Here is a 19788-nt window from a genome sequence, read left to right as displayed (position 1 = left end):
GATGACTGAGAACCTTCACAGACATAATGTCTATGAAATGTTAGGCTATTTGTTATATTATTTTTTAATGTAGCATGACAGCATCCAGTAAGGCTAGCCATTTACCCCTTGTGTGTTTCATTAACTAGGATCACATTTTTCATCTAACTCTAAAAGCTACTTATATTACAGAATGTTACACTTTCCTTTTAAACATAATAGGGATATTATTATTATCACTATTATTATTAGCCTCCTTTTAGGTTGGCTTCACCGTCTTTGCAGTCTTAATGCCAAGTTAAACTGACATAAAACTGGCAGAAGATCAAATATACATATAGAGATTCAGATGCCACCCCAATACATTAACTGGCCGCAACATATTCATACACATGTGCTGCACTCAAAGGGCTTTACACAACTTGCCTCATTCACCCGTTCATACAAGCACTTTTTGCGATGCTTTTTCTATGTAAGTGCTTTCTGTCTAACATTCACACACATTCATACGCTGACGGGTGCATCGGAGAGCAACTTGGGGTTAGTATCTTGCCCAAGGATATTTGGTATGGAGACAGCAGCAGCCAGGGCTCGAACAACCAGCCTTCCGATTAGCAGATGACCTGCTGTACAGTTACCGAGGAACGCTCAGTCCTCTAAAATATTAACATTGTATCTTTGACCACATGCACCACGACAATGACCAAAAATAACCAAGAAAAAAAGTCAATGTGGAAAGAGGAGGCAGCTCAGACTGAGCGGATAAAGTTAACTTAGAGTTAAGTTGAATATTTTTTTTTGCTCCGGTGGGACTGTGCTGGTGCAACTCCAGCTGTTTCTGCATTTTCATTTCTCTTTAATGTCACCATTTTCCTTAACTGTATCAGTACACACCATCTCCTGAGATTATTGTCTCCGTCACTGCAAAAGAAAATAAAGTGGAAAATAAAGGGGGGGGAAAAGACGACAATACATATACACTACATGTGTAAGCAATGCCTTAGTAATGAAAAAGTGTCTTGTGGAGAGGGGTAGAGAGGGGTAGAAGAATAGCAAGATGAAGCATGAAATTTTAGTGCTCCGTTAAAGTACGAGGCTCAGAAGTATATCTAAAAGTTACAATACTTAGATTATTCTTATTTTTCTTACACAGTTGTTAGGAAAGTTGTTACATAGAGGACTCAAATTTGGTTGTGATTGGTTTATTTTGGGGGAAAAATATAGCTCTTTTCCCACGACCTTCAACGGCACTCATGGCGTTCTTCAACCTCAGTTACACAAGCCTAGAGACCTGTCAGGGACCATCTGGTAACCACCAGTCACTGAAAGTTGATGTGAAATCAACTTGCTGGTAACCACAGTTCACCAGTAAAATGTGTGTAATCTGGGACCAGCTGGGAAGTGATTGTTGGTGGTTGCTGGAGGTCGGGGGCTGTTACGAGCATGAAATTGTTCGCAAAGAGATATATGGTGCTGTACCAAAGACCTGCTTGTGACTGTTCTGGTCACTAGCAGGTTACCACAGTCCACAGCCAAATAGAAGACACCTACTTGTTTCCAAACAGTCACAAACTATTCACCAAGCAGTAGTGAAACTGTGACAAGTGTGAAAGTGTGATCCAAACTGGAAATGAAGAACATTAGCCTTCAAATTGAAAGTTGCACCTTTTGAAATGTGCTGGTTGCTGCGACTTTTCAAGTTCCACCGCGGCCCGGAGAGAAATAACCTTTTGATATCAAAAATTAAACTATCATTTTAGTTCCGACCAAAACCTCTTTGCAACCAATTTCCCGTGGCAATAGCCAGCAACCTCCATCAACCACCCACCAAGTGGTTGGGGAATACAAATTTGTCCTAGACGGTTTGATGCTGCCAAGTCGCCAAACGTTGTCCACGCCTGTGTGACTGAGACTGAGGCCTAAGTTGCTGCTTATAAGGTCTTATAAGGACTTCATGAGAGCTAAGAAAATTCATGAGGTGTTCTAGTTTTACGCTGAACAACTTGTCAACAGCCAGTTGTTTGTCAGTTTTGGAAAAATAATAATAATATGCTCCGTTCCACTTTCCTTTGCCCAAACACAAATAAAGAAAATACTTTTTTTTTTTTTTAAAACCCAAAACACTGGAAACATTGTTTTTTTATATCCAGGAATTTCCCTGCTGTTGTTAGTACGCTATGATATTGAAACTATCATTACTTCTATTTATAAATAAAGTACTATCACCAGGTGCACCCTATAACCAGCTGAAACATTTAAAACAAATACAGAATTATCCCTCACATTTCCCACTCAAATAAAGCCAAAAAAAGCATTTCAAAGCATCATTAGAACAGAAGAAACTGACTCATACAAAAATAATCCTTCTATAAGGAATGCTCGGAAATTAGCTCTTTGTGTCACACTTCAGGCGCACTTATAGAACAGAATGTTGTGGTTTGCGTCACAAGTTAGCGAGGGTGGTCTCTCCCCATGCAGCTACCCTCAGAAAATCCCGAAAACTATTCTAATGGCCATCAAACCACATCTTTATTGATATATGCTGAGGTGTTAAAAGTCATCATTGGGGGAGCAGGGGAGATTGCCGACTGTCATCTTTAAATACACCACTACACCAATAATGACTCTTTCTACTCGCTACGGTGAAAATGAAATATGTGGGTGGTGCAAAGCTTTAAAGGGTGAACTAAACCAAAAGTCTAACATGTCCACAAAAAACCCCAACAAAAAAACCTTAAAGTATATGTGCAAATCTAGTCTGCCAGATTCTGCAGCACCAGCAAACAAGGTTTTCTTTTCAGGAAGCACTGTGACCATTGACCTCGGCACTAACACCAGTTGATATCCTTGAGGTTACAAAAAGCCTAACGACAGCAATACAGGCTGTGTGTATATATGGCAGTAAATTTAAAACAGATCTTGCCTTTGTCAGGTGTTTCTTTTAGAATGTACGCAACTAAGACTTCTTGAGTTTTACTAACATTTGCATCTTGCAAGTCAAAAGAGCATCACTGAAGCGGCATCACATGAACGATATAAGTGACTAAACCAAACCAAATGTGGCTGCGCCAACCCTTTCCAGTAAGCGTATTTTCATATCTCACTTTTCAGACACTGTGTTTGCATACATTTCTACCAAAGTAAACCCGGAGACATCAAAAAGAGAGAACTAAAAGGGCACAGTTCCCTTATACTGTGTGTTCAAGTAAATGATGACTCAGAGTTTCTGAATCATTATGACAGTTGTGTTCTTTAAATGCTGTTCAGCTGATGCAGATGTCCTCTGAGTTTGCTTGAACTATTCTCAGTGGGAAAAAAAAAAAAAAGAACTGACACACACACACACACACACACACACACACACACACACACACACACACACACACACACACACACACACACACACACACACACACACACAAGAAGTGTAGAAGTTTCTAAAAAAAACATTGCATTGAGACACTGGTATGTAAGCATGCTGTGCATCATATATACGCTCTATGTATACTGTTGACTTCAATGTTTCAAGCGTTTATTTCTTTCCTTATTGGAGATTCTGATCTGTGTTTTTAATATAAGTACACACTGGTGTATGTGTTGTTGTTGTTGTGCAATTTAAAGGCCCGTCAAAAGACAGAATGGCAAACCAGGCTGTGCTCTTAAAGCAGTGGTTCATGCTCTACTTGTTCATATATAAATAAATCAACACTCAATCTAAAACCGATCGAATGCAACATGTGTGTTGAACTGTTAGCCTGACGACATGCCCTGCTCTTGCCTTTGTCTCAGACCAACTGTTTAACTGTCATAGTGTAACGTCACAAACGGCATGCCTCCAGGAGGAAAAGAATGCTTTCCTACAGCGTCACGGCAGAGGAGGGGCCCCTCACTGTCAAAACAGGATGCGGGTCACACCTTATCATGGCAGCGCATCAAACCAGAGTTACACACCCTCAGCCTCATTTCTGTTTGGGTTAAACACACAATACGGCTTGCTTAACATTTCTGGAGCGAGAATATGTGTGTGCTTAAAGAGCAGGTGTGAATGGACTGTAAAATAAACAACACTATAATCACAACGAGCTACTGTCCAACTGATCACTCTGCAGGTATTTTGGTTTCTGTTGTCTCGCCGTTCCTCTGCTATCTGTCTGAACACCTCCTCTTTCTGCATCTCAGTCACCAGCTGGAGCAGCCTTGCTGCTCACTGACTGCTTAAACCAGTACTAACTCACTCTCCTTTAACACAATGAAGTGTTTTACATGAGAATGTTTTCTTTTGCAATTCTACTCCACGTCATTTCCTTTTATTCCATTGCTACATCTTTGGTTAGTGGCTATGGTTAGTTAAACCGTTAATCGGAAACAGACTCAAATGGCAAGTGTTTTGGCAATCAATTGATTTTTTAGGTCATTTGGCAAGAACAGAACGGCAGAAAATTGTCATTTCCAGGTTCTAAAATCAATCGTTGGGGTTTGGAACAGCTGCTTAAAAAAAAAAAAAACAACAACAACAACAAAAAACACACAAATAAAAAAACCCAAGACTTTTAACCCTGAGATATAAGACGTCATCAGTCACAGCCACAAACTCTAGCTGTAAACCTGAGCAATCATACTGTATGTAATTTTTGTAACAAATCAAAAGTATTTCAACCTACCCCCTAAATAAATTTTGAAAAAAAAAGTTCTGTTTTGCCTTTATCCAAAATACAGAGTTAGGGTAGGTTCAAGGACCAATGAGTGTTCACTCCGAGGAAAAACCAAACTACTGTATCTAAAAGAACTAGTAATAAAGTTCTAGAGTGCAATCAAAGAGTGTGTCCAAACCTCACTAATTAATACATTTCCTTCTGGTCAATTAAAAAAAAACAAAAAAAAAAAAAAACAGACGGGGTTGAAAGGAAGAAGAAAGAAAGGAAAAGATAGATAAGTAAGGGGAAAACACAAGAGCGTGAATTTAGGTAAATAAGAAAATCTTGTAGCACCAAAGAAGTATAAAAGAAGAAGTTTGGTCATCTTCAAATATCAATAACTGTATCAGAATTAATGATGTAATTTTTCTTCAGGACTCTGAGTGCATTTTGTTGATAATACTTCTGTGATTTTACTTTAGAGGGAGTTGGAACACTTCTCCAGCGTGCAGTTGCACACATTCATCTAATCAGCCCTCCCTCCCTGCTCTGCCGCCGCTCCCTGCTTTAAACTGCATTAAAGCCCAGTCGATGCGGTTTTCAAGTGCATCCCGTTTCCATCGCAAGTACTGACATTACTCATCTTTAACAGATGAAAACAATGACTCAACTTGTAGACGCATGCCAGGCATACCCAGTTTGTGCAGAAATAAACACTGGATGACTTAGCAGGGCTTGTGAGAACTTGTGTCATCCCTGAGGTGAAGTTGTATAAGCAATTAAAGCAACTGCTAGACAGGTTCATTCAAATTATTACAGTTTCATCATATTGCTATCACTTAAACGCACGCGCAGGTGTTTCTACACATAAAAGAGCAGTCTCATGTAGAGCACCACTTTAACGGTTGTATGAACACCCAGTCACTCCTTTATAGTTGTCATGTTTGACAGAAAACATGCAGTACAAACTGCTTTTCTACAATTTGATGGTCTAACAGAAAGAAAAATATACTATGTAATATTAGGGCATGGATGGACAAAAAGACTCAAGAGTTTCTCTCCTAAATTAAAAACAAAAAGTGAAAGTGAAAAATACTAAAGACCACCTAAAGCTGGTTTTAGAATCTGCATCTTAAATCAATTCCCTTTTAGCTTCTTAGTCAGTGTTTTTAAATGGCTTTGACTGACTTCTTCTATAATGCAATTGAGGATCATCAGTAGAATATTACTTTGACGAGACAACATAAAAGAGAAAAATGTTATTTCTTTATATAAAATGTATTTTAATGTATTACTGTGAAAGATATAAATGAATGAATGAAGTCATACAAGCTGAAAATAATTGGGTTGTCTTTGATTTAACTGTAACCAATAGTTTAAAAGTCAATTGATTAAACTATCATAACATACAAGAATATAAAAATGCCAGATACTGTATTAAATTATTTTAACTTAAAAAAATTGAAGTAGAAATGGTATAAAATGTAATGGCCTGCATTTGTATAGCGCTTTTCTAGTCCCTAAGGACCCCAAAGTGCTTCACACTACATTCAGTCATCCACCCATTCACACACTGGTGATGGCAGCTACATTGTAGCCACAGCTGCCCTGGGGCGCACTGACAGAGGCGAGGCTGCCGGACACTGGCGCCACCGGGCCCTCTGACCACCACCAGTAGGCAAACATGGGGTTAGCATCTTGCCCAAGGATATTTGGCATGCAGCCAGGAGGCAGCCTGGGATCGAACCACCGACCTTCTGATTAGTGGCTGACCTGCTCTGCCACCTGAGCTACAGCCACATGGTATAAAACAAGAAAGAGTTTAGGAAAATACATTTCCTAATTAAGAATCTGAGAATATGATTTAGTTCTCCCATCCCTAATTCAAGTAACAATACAAGAACATTTGAAAAAGGCAATACAGAAAAATGGCTCCCAGTAAACGACTCTATGAAAGACACCTGAGAGCGTAAAGAATATGTAAGAGTCTGTATGTTTGAAACTGACATATGAGATATTTCAGCTTCTACTGGTTTTGTTTTTGTTGTATGCTGGTTTTAGAAAACAGCATACAACACATAACAATTTCCTTCAGCACAAAGTACAGAGTTCACATAGCTGGTCTGGTCCAGCAAACACTGCACCATCCAAACAATAGGCAGCCAATCTTCATAATGATTGGTATTTATGGTTGAAAAGTAAACTGTTCGTTCAATGTTTTTTCATCAGGAAATATTTTCACATTAGATCAACAATAAGCTCAAGTCCTCAGACAAATAGTTTCAGGACGAGCCTTAAAACCTGGTTCTACTTGTCCAAGTTTCAACATGACGTACTTTTAAAGCTCCATGGCTCTCGTATATATGAGTCAGTGAAACTTGGGAGCTGCGATGAAGCTTGGGGAAAAGCCCGAGATGACAGTTGGACCAGGAGAACAAGATCATTTGCTTGTTATTACAGATGCAGACAAAAGTGCCAAGGTGGAGCATGCAAAGAGGCGGAATAATAAACTGAAAGTAGGCGGGAGATCCAGAGCAAAGACAGGAAGTAAATAGTCATGGGTACAGCAGTCAATGGTTTTACGTTATTTCACACACAGTCTGGGTACTTTGCAAATTTGACTAAGCAAACACTTTGACAACTTTTCTCCCAGAGTCAAACATGCACAGACATATAGATAATGAGAGCAGATGGTAGAATCGTTATCTAGCAGAGCAGGTTCAAACGCAGCAAAGACGCACACCGATACTTAAATTTGAATCCACCCCGTCACCACAATGATAATCCAGCTAATCTGCATGCTTTTACATTGCACACAGGGCATATTTTGAATATAATTTTGGAAACAATGCCGAAACTGAGCTTCAAGATTCCGGGTGGACATTTAATGGCTACTAATGAGAAGAGACCTGCTCTAATCTTCCATAACATTTGTGTATCAAGTGTTTCTAATCACCTTTTTTTGTAGGAGTCTTTCCTCTGAGTTTATTAAACACTGACAGGTATGACACATGTTAGCTTTGCACCAGTGGGATCTACATGTGTGCCACCACCAGTGAACTAGGGTGTTACTTTTATTAAGTCTATTCTGTTTGCTAAAGAGAAAAATACTCAGTCATACTAGTAATTTTGTTAATTTCAAGTCAAAGTATTTGCAGTAGTAATTACTCTCATCATTATTAGTTTTATTATTGCGAGGCCATCTCTCTAATCATCCATAATTTACAAAATAAAACGTCATTTTGATATCCTGCACTAAAGATGCTGTGCTTAAATAAAGTAGTGTAACACCTGGAGAGATTAAATGAACAATTACAGCAATTACATAGGAATTTGCTAATTAATTTGACAAATATACAATGATCCCATCATTTCCCTTTTCAGTACAACTCCAATAGGTTTATACCTTATGAATTAAAAATGAAGCATTAGCAGTCTCTCTGACAGTTGTAGCACCTCCGTACGCCAACACAGATACTGGGTCAGTTACATTACCTCACCTCCATGTGAACCAGGACATTATTGCTGGGGAATCTTTTACTGCTTAAAAAAAAATCAAGTCAAATCAAATCAAATGCACATGTCTTTGTCCAGATAAGTGCACAAAATAACTCCAAGGCTACAAAAGGATATATTGTATAGGTAGAGGAAAGGAGCATCAGTCTTCATTAAGCATGCTCTGGTTGTGAGCTAAGGTAACAGCCTCTGATTGATGATAGCTTTAAGTTCCCATTAAAAGGTAACCATTGCTCATAAGCAGTCTCTGATCAGCGCTGAGGCTGTGAGAGGTTAGTCGCCTGCTCTACAAAGACAAAAGCTTCTCTTTGGTCTGCAACAGTGATCACGAGCCCCTTGGCGTCCTCTTTATGACAACAGGAAAGACTGTTTTGCTGTGATGACCTCAGAAAATCCTGAGTTTGAAATGCTCCAAGCACTTCACCTGTTAACTAAAGTGCTCTGTTTGCAGATATGCAGTGAGCCAAAGGGCCATCGTCTTCAGGGACCACTTCACACTGGTGCCCCATGTTCCCATACAGCTGTAGCAATGGCAGGCTTTGACTTGCTGAGACAGTGTGAGGTTGAATAGCACTCCCCAGACATGCCAAGAAAAGACACCACTACAGACTGTGGAAGGCAGAGGCTGTTCTACAGCTCAAACAATTAGCTAATTGATAACGAAATCTATTTCCCAAGCAAACAAAAGAAAAGACAGATTAGCTACTTCTTAACAGTGTCCTGAATTTTTTTGTCTCACATGATAGAACTGCAAATAACAAAAGACTAATCCAGCTAATCATTTTCTTAATCGACTGATTATTTTGTTTATTAAGAAGACAATTTTTTAATAACAAATAAAATAAAATATCGGAAACCCTTCAGACTCACTTTAGCTTTGTTTGCTAGACAAAGATAACAAAGCTACACATTTGTGAAGTTTGGCCAAATAAATGTTAATTGAACCTTTTTTCTCTAAATAAATTGATTTATTAAAAATACATTATTATAAATATGAATGGGACTAAACATCAATCACTGACGCTCTAAATTGGAATAAAATATAACTATGACTACCGTAAATAAATTATGAATTTCACAACTGTAGTCAGACAAAAGGAGGAATATGAAGATGTCGCTTTGGACCCTAGGGGAAAATTGTGATGGGCATTTTTCACTATTTACTGACACTTTATGGAGCGAATGATAAATCACTACAATAATCAGCAGATGAATTCCTAATGAAACACTAGCAGCAGCAGCAGGGGCATGATATGGACAGGTGAACATGTTGGGCTACAAGAATGACAATGAGAACAAAACAGGATTTATTGAGCCAATCGAGTCAGGCGGAGGTAAACTAGTTACTCCCCTCCTCTATCCGCTGCTCTTCTCTGCCGCCTCTCCTCTCTGACAAGCTGAAGGTTAATGACGAAGGGATGCGGCAGAGGAATACAGATCAGAAACACTAAACTAGCCATAGTAAGAGATTTGCAGAATTACCTACATACCAACATATTTATATTACATACCTACGGACATGGAGTGAGGTTTTTTTGTTTATATCAATATCTGTTTTGAAAAGTCCCCCGAAAATCTCTAAAATTTAGCATGTACTTACAGCTTGTTAAGATGCAATGTTGTTCAAAAATCTTAGCAACTATAGGCTGTATATAAAAGATGGTCTCCACCATGACGTCACCCATTAGCTAAAAAGCTTCCACTGAGTGTCTTGATGTATGCTCAATCATCCAGGGAAGGAAATCCCAGAAAGCTGATTCTGTTCATCTGGATGCTGTGTTTTCAGTGGGAGAAAGGTTTTCGTCTCTCATCCAAGTAACTTCTTCGGTCTTTCTCTCGTCCATATAAACAGAATCAAATTTCTGGGACTCCCACTGAGTATTTTCACCACCACCATCTTGTTCTGAATAATAGTTAAGTTTTTACTGACATCAAGGGACTAAATGGCTATTTTCCCTTAGTAAAACTGGGTGTTTTCCTTTTGGAACCAGAGGAGTTCCCTCCTGCTGAAATGCAAGTTTAAGATATTTCCTTGGCTTCATTTTTCAGACTTGGAAGCAAGTCCATCCTTTATATACAGTTTATGAGAGAAACCCAAAGCAAATTCAATCCCATCCAGCTATTCCAAAACTTACTGAAACACCAACTGTACATCTCCAAGAAATGCACTGTTTCCTCCTGTTTCAGTAATGTTAGCTTAAAACTTCCAACACTCAGCTGAGCTACAAATTTGTGATTATTTTCTTTTTTTTTTTAAAGATATAGCTCTTCCGTAGGAAAAAAAAAAAAGATGTGCTTTCTCTTCACTGGCAGTTACTGATAAATGGGAAAAATACAGTACTAAAAGAACAAGCCAAACAAAACTCTGCATCAGCTGAGCTTCTGCCATCCATGTGGAAACAGGAATGACCTGAAAAATACCTGGGCACTACTCCAAGTCTTCAACCAGCAACAACAACCCCACTGAAACCAACTCTGCTGTAGGACATCAACACCCACTGCTCGACGCTTTGTTTTTTAATCTCACGCAGGTAGGCTCACTATGCTGTAAAACCATTTTTCAAAATGGCAAGTTTTGCCAATGGCTGCTTTCACAGCATGCGCCCAATGTTGCTCCAATAAAAATTGATCTTGCAGAGAAGAAGCATATTGAGGTCCTATGCACAGACTATTAATGCTGATCAACAAGCTAAAAGGCTGAGTGTGGTTGTCCCTTGGCATACTTACAAGGCTTTGCATCATTCACTAGGTGTGCCCCAATTCATTGATTCTTCATAAAATTGCAGATGAGATCCAGTAATGAGTGAACACGAGAAAGGCCCGAGGCTTCATGTAAGCATCTGCATATGTGTGTATGTGTATGTGAAGAAAAAGCAGTGCTTTCATTTATGAGAGCACGCTGGATTTTTAACCTTAAAAATACAAAGGTTAGGAATAGGTTTGGAACCACTGGACTACAGAGGTTCAGGATCTGTACCTAGCTGTATCCACCTCTACCGCCTGATGCATCACTCCACTGATAATAGCTGTGTAATTTCACTTTCAAAAGGGTTCAGAATACAGAAGTGGCTGCAATATTTCTGCACCTGCTTACAAATGCACAAAGCACAAAAAGAAGAAGCACTGAAATTACAAAAAGGAGGGGGGGAAAGGGGAGAAACAAGAGGCAAGTATATAAAAGGACTATTTCTTTGAACTGTGGCTTAGAGGGGTAGTGTGAGCTGCCTGTACTTCATCTGAAGGACCTGGGCACTTCTATCACCACCATCAGCAGGAAGCTGCACCTCCTCAGAAGACCGCTGAACTAGAACAGGCAAATCTTGGGCTGGACTTCAGCCGGCTCCAGTGATTACAGAAGTGCACCAGTGATAGTCGAGTGTTAATGCTGCCTGCAGACTCAAACCTTACCCAACATCTGAGCTCAGAAACAGAGCTGCCTGAATATCACATGATGAAATGTGAGGAAAACTACAAGCGCTCACACAAGCCTGGTGGACATGCTGGCAGTCATCACTGCCTATCAACCCTCATGACTATGAAGCAACAAGCCAGTGACAGACTTGAGGGCTGAGTCTCAAATTCTGCACTTCAGTGTACAAAATGACAGTAATGTTGACAAAAATGTCAGGAAATGGTGGAAAATGCCAGTTTTCCAGAAGCCAGGGTGACATCTTCAAAAGTCCAAAACCTAAACCACTTTTGCCATTTTTTGCTTGAAAGATTATTAATCAGTTATGAGATAAGTTAACTAAGATCCTGTTCTTCTCAACATCAACACTCTTGTATCTCAGTAATAAGTGGAACATGTCATTTATTATGCAGGGAAAAGTGGTTAACTAAAGATTATTTACAAGCTTCTGCATTATGAAAGTGTACATCTGCTTGTAGAATGATATTAGCTAGCTCAAACACACAGTATGTAGTGGTTACATTTTATAGCAAGTATTGCATTTTTTCTCTCATGTGCATCGTTTGACTTTTTAAATGAAAAAAAGAAAAAAAAAAAACAGCATGGCACTGTGCAGGACATTTATTTGTTGTTTTCTGACCATGAGCAGCTTAAACATTAATCAGAATCATCTTTATTTATAAAGCTAACTCTCAATTTTCTTTCATTCCAGGCTGAGCAGACAAGCAAGAAGAAGAAAGAGGGGGGAGGGATTTGCATTTTCCCATAAACAACAAGTATTGAATACCAACAGCGTCAATATTTCAAAGACCTCTGACCCAGTGTAGTTGAAGCAGATAGAAGTAAATCAACAAAGGATGAGGGAAAGAGAGAAGTGCTTCTAAAGTCTAAGTTCAGTGTAAGTTATGAACCTGACCTGAAAAGTTCAAGCAGCTTAAATGCAAGCTAATAACTGGGAAACGCAGGTACCAAACACATTACAGCACGTTTTCCCGCCATATGTAGAATTTCACATACACATATACATATAGATGTGTCTCCCTGCCCAGGTAAATGTGATGCTGTTCACAGCTGTGATATTTTTTCTACTCCCTAAAATAACCATGCTCAGTGCAGACGCACTGCAGCCTATACTTCAGCTCAGACTTGCACTCTGTGAACTGATGTCAATAAAATGCTCTACGTCATGTTTACAGCAAAAACCTCAGGGTGCAGGAGGCAGCAGCCATTATTATTATTTAGCAGCCATTATTATTTATACACTTTCATAAATAAGCAATTAGTCCCTTCAATACTGACCACGAGACTGAAATCTTGTCTCCATTTCAACATCAAGGAAGTGTTATTGAGAAATGCTAGGAAGGAGGTTCTACAGATATCAGCAGTTCACAGGTAGAGCCCCAGTGATTTGGTCCCCTGATCCCTCTGTCAGGGTACTCATATTATATTTTTCCCCTATAGGATGATCTATAAATAAATCTGCTGAGCCTTCAACTTGATCTAATACAAGGTAATCTATTAATTTGGACTTTTAAACCAAATTATTAACTACAAAACCCATGAAAAATACTTTCAGCATTTCTTTATAATAATAATAATAATGGATTGGATTTATATAGCGCTTTTCAAGGCACCCAAAGCGCTTTACAATGCCACTATTCATTCACTCTCACATTCACACACTGGTGGAGGCAAGCTACGGTTGTAGCCACAGCTGCCCTGGGGCAGACTGACAGAAGCGAGGCTGCCATATCACGCCATCGGCCCCTCTGGCCAACACCAGTAGGCAAGTAGGGTAAAGTGTCTTGCCCAAGGACACAACGACCAGGACAGAGAGCCCCGGGATCGAACCGGCGACCTTCCGGTTACAGATACGCTTCCCAACCCCCTGAGCCACGGTCGCCCTTTATGTTTAGTTCTAATTATAAAACGTTAGCATACAATATCCGCAAGCTCGCTTTACAATGTTGGCATGTAGACACTACTATTGGGGGCATTTTCAGGGCTCCACTTTGCAGTGGGTACCTCCGAGCATGAAGAACTACTGGATGTGACAATGCTAACTGGTTAAACTTGAAGAAGACAACAAGTAGCAATAGAATAAGCAGTGTTACCTTCTCAAGCATTGCTATTAGCATCATAAACTTGATCAGCAAAGGCTAACGCAACAACAACAACAGCATTACAGCAGCTGTGGCAGTTCTCGGTTGTTTTGCTGCTTTGGCAACATTCAGTACTGACAATGCAGTTGAAGCTATCACAAAATTATTATATCAACTCGTGAGTCTGATTAATTTTACATCAAAACCAATTAAAAGAGAATTGATGGTCATTAGCAACATCACCCTCCCTCTGAACCTGCTTTGTGTTCCTGGAAAAGGTGCCTACAGCCTCTAACGATGAGAGATTTCACCAATCAAATCAAAGCTAGTACAACAGACCAATGACGGGGTGTAGACTACATATTGGCACAATTTTGGCTGGTTGTGTCGAACAACGGGTATTCACAACGTTTACCCAACAATACTACTTCTAATGTCTTCTACTTTCTGTTCCCTTTCTGCGTCTATTTTCTTGTTCCGTAACGACTCTTTGAACAAATTGTAGTTTCTTCACACAGGATGCATTTCTGACTTTTGACCGCAAACTGAATTAGACCCTGACCCTCCTAGCCTACTTCTAACAACTAGCCTTCAAACCCTACCTAAACCTACTCAACCCTCAAACCTAAACCATAACCATAAATCTAATCCTAAACAGTAACCTGAAACATTGACCCTAAACCTAACCCCAACATATCAGAATATCTGTTACTTGGTTTTTGAAAAGCCAAATTAGGGGCATTTTTCATCACTGATAACTTTCACATAGATAATAATTTAAACTGTAATTTACAATTTGTAACAGAAGATAACTGTGTTGTAGCTCAACAGGTCATCTGGAGCAGTTCAATAAAATGACCACAAACTACGATATAGACTACAAAAAGGTAATAAAGCAGTCATCAGGTCTACACCTGAGAAGCTACACTGTCAAGAAAAAAATGTCTAAGTTGATCTTTGCTCAGATTAACAGTGCAGGTCTGTTGTGGAGCGTGAGGCTCCGCAGCGCATGTGTGCCAATTCATTTCCTCAAGGTCTGCTGCAAGAAAACCTTCCTCCTCCGGTGCAGCCCACATGTGGGGAGATTACATCTTTTATTTATCACTTCTTGGCTCTATTTTTCCAGCAAATTCCAAGCTGGGGTGCAATCAGCCAAGAAAGCCTCCCTGTGTGTGTGTGAGCGTTTGGGATGTGCGGACTACTGTTATTCCTCTTTGTAAGAATGCACATCGAGCCCAGATTCAGTTTCATTCCTGCAGAAACATTTCCCAATATCTGGGAACATAGGCCTCTTGTTTTGGCAGGGGAATGTGTTGTGAGTGCGTATTCACAAATACACAATGCCCACATGAACCGCCTGCATTTGACGGTGGAGGGGGGGGGGGGGGGGGGGGGGGGGGGGTAGGCGAGGGATGGATCATGCAAGCACTCAGATTCCATTACAATTCAAATTAAGCACATGGAGTAATGGGATTACAGCCCTCAGAGATTCATGAACTCACAGGTGACAAACTGTAGCACGGTCACAGCTTCCCCGCTGACCAAACGGAGGGCTGTCTTCATTAAAGTGAGATCTTCAGATATGCACAAAGACACAACCCAAACTGGCTGTAGACTGGTGTGAATCATGGCCCATTTAAGAAGAATCTCTGTGCCAGTATACTTTCTCTTTCCAAACCTCTTCTACTTAACAAGGGAGTGAAAAGATGCTTTTGTTTGCTCTTCTATTGCTGGCAACAGGACGCTTGAAAGACACAAATGAACATGTAAATAGGAACAAAGTGCCAAACTCACAATGGAAATGCTGGGCATTTGATATGTGTGCTGGGTAATTAAAATCTCAAAGAACCTCTTCAGAGAGGGGAAAAATGACACTAAATCAAGCACTGATTCATGCTGCTGGTGGACTAAAGTTCTCAAGCACAAGCACACAGGTGTCTGTTCCTGTTTCACTAGCTCTCAATGGGTTATAAACAAGATCATGTACGGTAATTCTCAGCTTCTTTTCATAAAAAAGAAAAAAATGTATATATATATATATATACACTTTTTTTCTTGCCTTTTAAAAAAAACAGAACTCTAAAACCTTCCCGTCATTCCTCTAGATCTAAATATAAGACATCAATAGTGCATACTTGTCTCCTTTCCAGTGCAGCAGGTCGTGTTTATCAGCTTCTCAATGCTACACAATGCTGATCAAACTGTATGCAGGCTGTCAAAGCCACAATGCATGCTCAACTATCATTATTATTCAACAGCATATCAATTGTGCCACAAAGAACAACTCATTCAAATGTAATGTGTGTCAGTTGGGACCCAACCCAGCTGAACACTTCCCTTATTACTCAATAGTTTTATGTAATCTTTTAAAACAGATTTTAAAGGTCAGACGGTATTTGAACAGGCTCCTTTCTCATGATATGTGATACAGAAAAAATAAAGCTCTAACGCAACTAAATGCTTCTTCCCCGAGTCACGTCAACGCAGTCACTAAGTGATCCAAGCCAGCCGGAGGACAGTAAAATCGTTTTATTTGTCATTAATATGACAAAGTTTCGCAGTTCATTCTGACGCTGCTGAGGTGTGATGTGGGGGAAAATCCTCTTTTGTTTTATTTTCAGCGTAGTCTGTATTTTAAGGCTTTTTTTCACATTCAAACTAGCCCCGAGCTAAACAGGATTTAAATGCCTCAGTCACACATTCCCATTCATGCACCCAGCAGATTTAAAGCCCCATTGTAGCCTCTCCGCGAGTCTGTCGCCCTTTGTTGTCAAACCCTGTCACTTTACCTCCTCGTGTTAATCGACACATTCTCGCGCACCGACATTAAATTTCTCCTCTTGTTCTTTCTGTTCTCGACTGAAATTGTCCGGTTGTTTCATTTTTGTCCGTAGAGCCCAGTATCGCCACATCACTCACCGACTTGGAGTACGTTGTCCACGCAGCCGCTCTCCAGCAGAGCGATGCCCCGTCGGAAAGGCAGCCGCGTCTCGTCGCCGCTCTCCCCGCTACTTCCGATCTCCTCCCCGCCAGTGTTGAACGACGAATACATGCAGATCTCACGCTCGCTCCTCGGGAAAGACCAGTACACGATCCGTCTCTGGACGGGCTCCGGGATCCGCTCGAAACGCTCCTCTACCCTCTGAAACGGCCACTTCTCAGCGACTTTCCTCGCCGCGATGTCCAGGAGGGTCTCCGGACTCTGGGTTCTGCTCGATTCGCCCTGGGTGGCTCCCGAGCTGCCGCACGGCGCCCCCGCGGCCCGCTGGCCTTGTCTACATGTTGAGCCGTAGCCCGGTCTACAGCAGAGCCGCTTGGCTGGGGGCTGCTGTACGCGCTCCGCCATGATAGCTCCGCTTTAACGGCGACGGAGGAAGTCAACGCACCATATGAACGGGATGGGGAACGGAAAAGGTTACCCACGGTCTGATTGTTGGCCGTGTATGGCCAAATCATCCTTTTATGGCAACATGGGGCAGGGCTTCGGCGAGCTTGTCAAACCCCTTTGTTGACAAATTAAGAGAAGGCGGGGTCTGCGGGGCAAGCTCCGTGCTGAGGACTGCCAGGAGGGCGGAATTCCCGTCCGGCCCTAGTCCTTTGAAAGCCAGATTTCGGCCCAGAATGTTAACTTTGTACAATACAACTACAACGGTGTAGTTGTATTAAAGAGCTACTTCAGACGGTGGTTTTACCGGTTGGCGGTCACATTTACTAGGGACGGAGAGAGGGGGCTTTGTCTTTCGGTGAGGTGGATCAGGCGGATGAAAGCTAGGTGCCAATGGGCGGTTATTCGCCTGTCAACACTCGAGCCTCGTGGTTTGAGGGGGGGAGGGGGCAATGAACGCAGCACCGCCCCGTGTGAGGTTTACGGTCCACCTGAATGTGGGGCGTTTAAAGGAAACGTAACTGCTTCGTGAGATGTATGGAAGTCAATTTTTGACAAAAGAAACACGAAATCTAGTTATGAAAAAAATAGTAAGGCTGAGTCACAAAGCCCGATGAAAGAAATCTTTGAGTTATTAACTACTATAATACGATTTTTAAGATGAAAACATCATTCAATATGTACATTTTGACGTAAAATGTTTACTTTTTTAACACATAACCTCTAATTTTCCTGTTTTAGCATTTTCTTTCTTTCTTTCTGGAATTCACCAACTGTACCTTTAGGTTCCACAGACGCTTTACGATGAACTGCACAACGTGTTACGTCATGTTGCATTTGAAATTACCTGCTGATTAAAGAACCACTACTCTGTATATGTTTGCTTCTAATGCTAACTAGATGCTGAGAATTGTGATATCTGTAACATGAATGCATGAGAAGAAAAAGGGGTTGTGATGATGGTGTAAGTAGGCAATGGGTTGTCATTTATTCATATTGAAAAAGACTGCACCAAAATAAAAAATAAACTAATTTAAAAGTAGTCTGCTTATTAGATGTAACTAGTCATTAATTGATGGTGCCAGAATGCTATTTGAGATCATCCCAGCTAATTTTAACGCCTGAATGGAATAGTATCATACATTGGCTTCACCAGAGCCTGGACCTCAACTTTACTGAAGCAGTGTGGGATCATCTTGATAGAGAATGGAACAAAGGGCAGCCAACATCTGAAGAAGAGCTTTGGAACAGCTTTTGTCCTTTTTAAAGACTGGAGAACTATTCTTGAAGACTGTTTAATGACATTTCAAGACAATTTGCTCAACACAGCCTAACTGTGTTGAAAAATAAAGATGTTTATGTCAAAGATTGACCTTCAAGCTCATTAGAAAAAAAAAATCAGCAGACTGCTGCATCTGTTTGAATTTTTTATAGTTTTGCCAACAAAATATAAAGAAATGAGGGGTGGCTTAAGACCTGTGCACAGTACAATACATAGATAAGATGTGCACTGTTAAAACACATATTTGAGCCCCAGTTATGAACGGGAGTACAAAGACCAGAACCAGCTTCAACAAGTTTTAAAGCTGCAAAAAGAACAGTTTATGGGTTTTTTGTATTGTGTTTAAAGTATTTAAATAATCATTAAAGCTTGTGCAAATCTTTTAAAATGTAATATCTGTGTTTCTCTATTATTCGTTGCTGCCTTTCTAGGACAGTACAGCAGGTTATACTGAAATGAAAACTCCTGGCAGCCCCATCCAAAGATGTTTGATATCTCCTTTTGATCAGCAACTGGGGAACATTTAAGACACAAATTTAAACAGTTTTACTTGAGCATAAACACACTATTTGTCACCGTAATGGGCTTATCTGTCACTTTTCTCTTCCAGTTACAGTACCACCTGCTGCTCCTGCAGGACAGAGTTATCAGCAGCCTCATTTCAGCACACTTGCTCCATGCTGTGTAAATGATTTAGGCCCCCTGGTTGACAATCTTGAGTATTGTCTCATTTTACCCTGCAGACAGCACAGAAGAAGCACAGTAATGGCTGAGTCTATTCACTCAGCATGGTGGGAACACAGTGGGTGGGCTGGGAAAGAGAGACAGTAGCACAGACCATGGCACATTCTGTTGAATAAGACAGTACAGGCCTCTAGCATTTGACTCTGTGCTCATTTTTCAGGCATTTGACCAAATCTATCTTTCACTGTATTCACTAGATTTAAAGCAAGTACATATATTTCATTATATTTCATTAAATTGTCTTTTCAAGAATCTCTCAGTTTCTTGAACCATCTTTTTGATGGATACACTGAAATTTAGTTCCAACATTATTGTTCACCTATAGCAGGGGTCTCAAACTTGCAGCCACTTGCGGCCCACATCACATCTTCTTGTATATCGAGTTGAAGAAATAAAATGCAATTTGGCCCTTGAAGTTACTGTTTTTATTAGAGAGGATTTATTTGTTGTTGAGTGCAATGTTAAAATAAGTTCTTTAAAAAAGCAAAAAATTATTTAATATGAAGCCAATATGAGAGGAGAGTACAAACACGTTGAGGGACTGGCTGTGTTAGTTCAGTGAGAGAGTTATTTGTATAGAAAACAATTTTCACTAGAAGTCAAAAACTAATGTGTACACTTACAGTGGCTTGCAAAAGTATTCGGGCCCCTTGAACTTTCCCACATTTTCTTACATTACAGCCACAAACATGAATCAATTTTATTGGAATTCCACGTGAAAGACCAATACAGAGTGG

General features: G+C 40.3%; 1 protein-coding gene across 1 annotated transcript in view; it reads right to left on the bottom strand.

The window, feature by feature from the left end:
• Positions 1–16992, bottom strand: part of LOC146629344 (zinc finger SWIM domain-containing protein 6-like) — a 48725-nt gene extending 31733 nt beyond the window's left edge. The window contains exon 1 of the mRNA XM_085358517.1: positions 16560–16992. Within this exon, the coding sequence (XP_085214643.1) occupies positions 16560–16986 (427 nt within the window). The 5' untranslated portion in view covers positions 16987–16992. The remainder of the gene's footprint in view (positions 1–16559) is intronic.
• Positions 16993–19788: the final 2796 nt, after the last annotated feature.

Source organism: Diplotaxodon limnothrissa, linkage group LG7 (genome assembly GCF_057381915.1).
Source record: "Diplotaxodon limnothrissa isolate DT_005_m linkage group LG7, D_limnothrissa_male_GT1.1, whole genome shotgun sequence".
In the NCBI taxonomy this organism is placed as follows: Eukaryota; Metazoa; Chordata; class Actinopteri; order Cichliformes; family Cichlidae; genus Diplotaxodon; species Diplotaxodon limnothrissa.
Note: the sequence above shows the minus strand (reverse complement) of the source record. Positions and strands in the feature narration are given on the sequence as shown.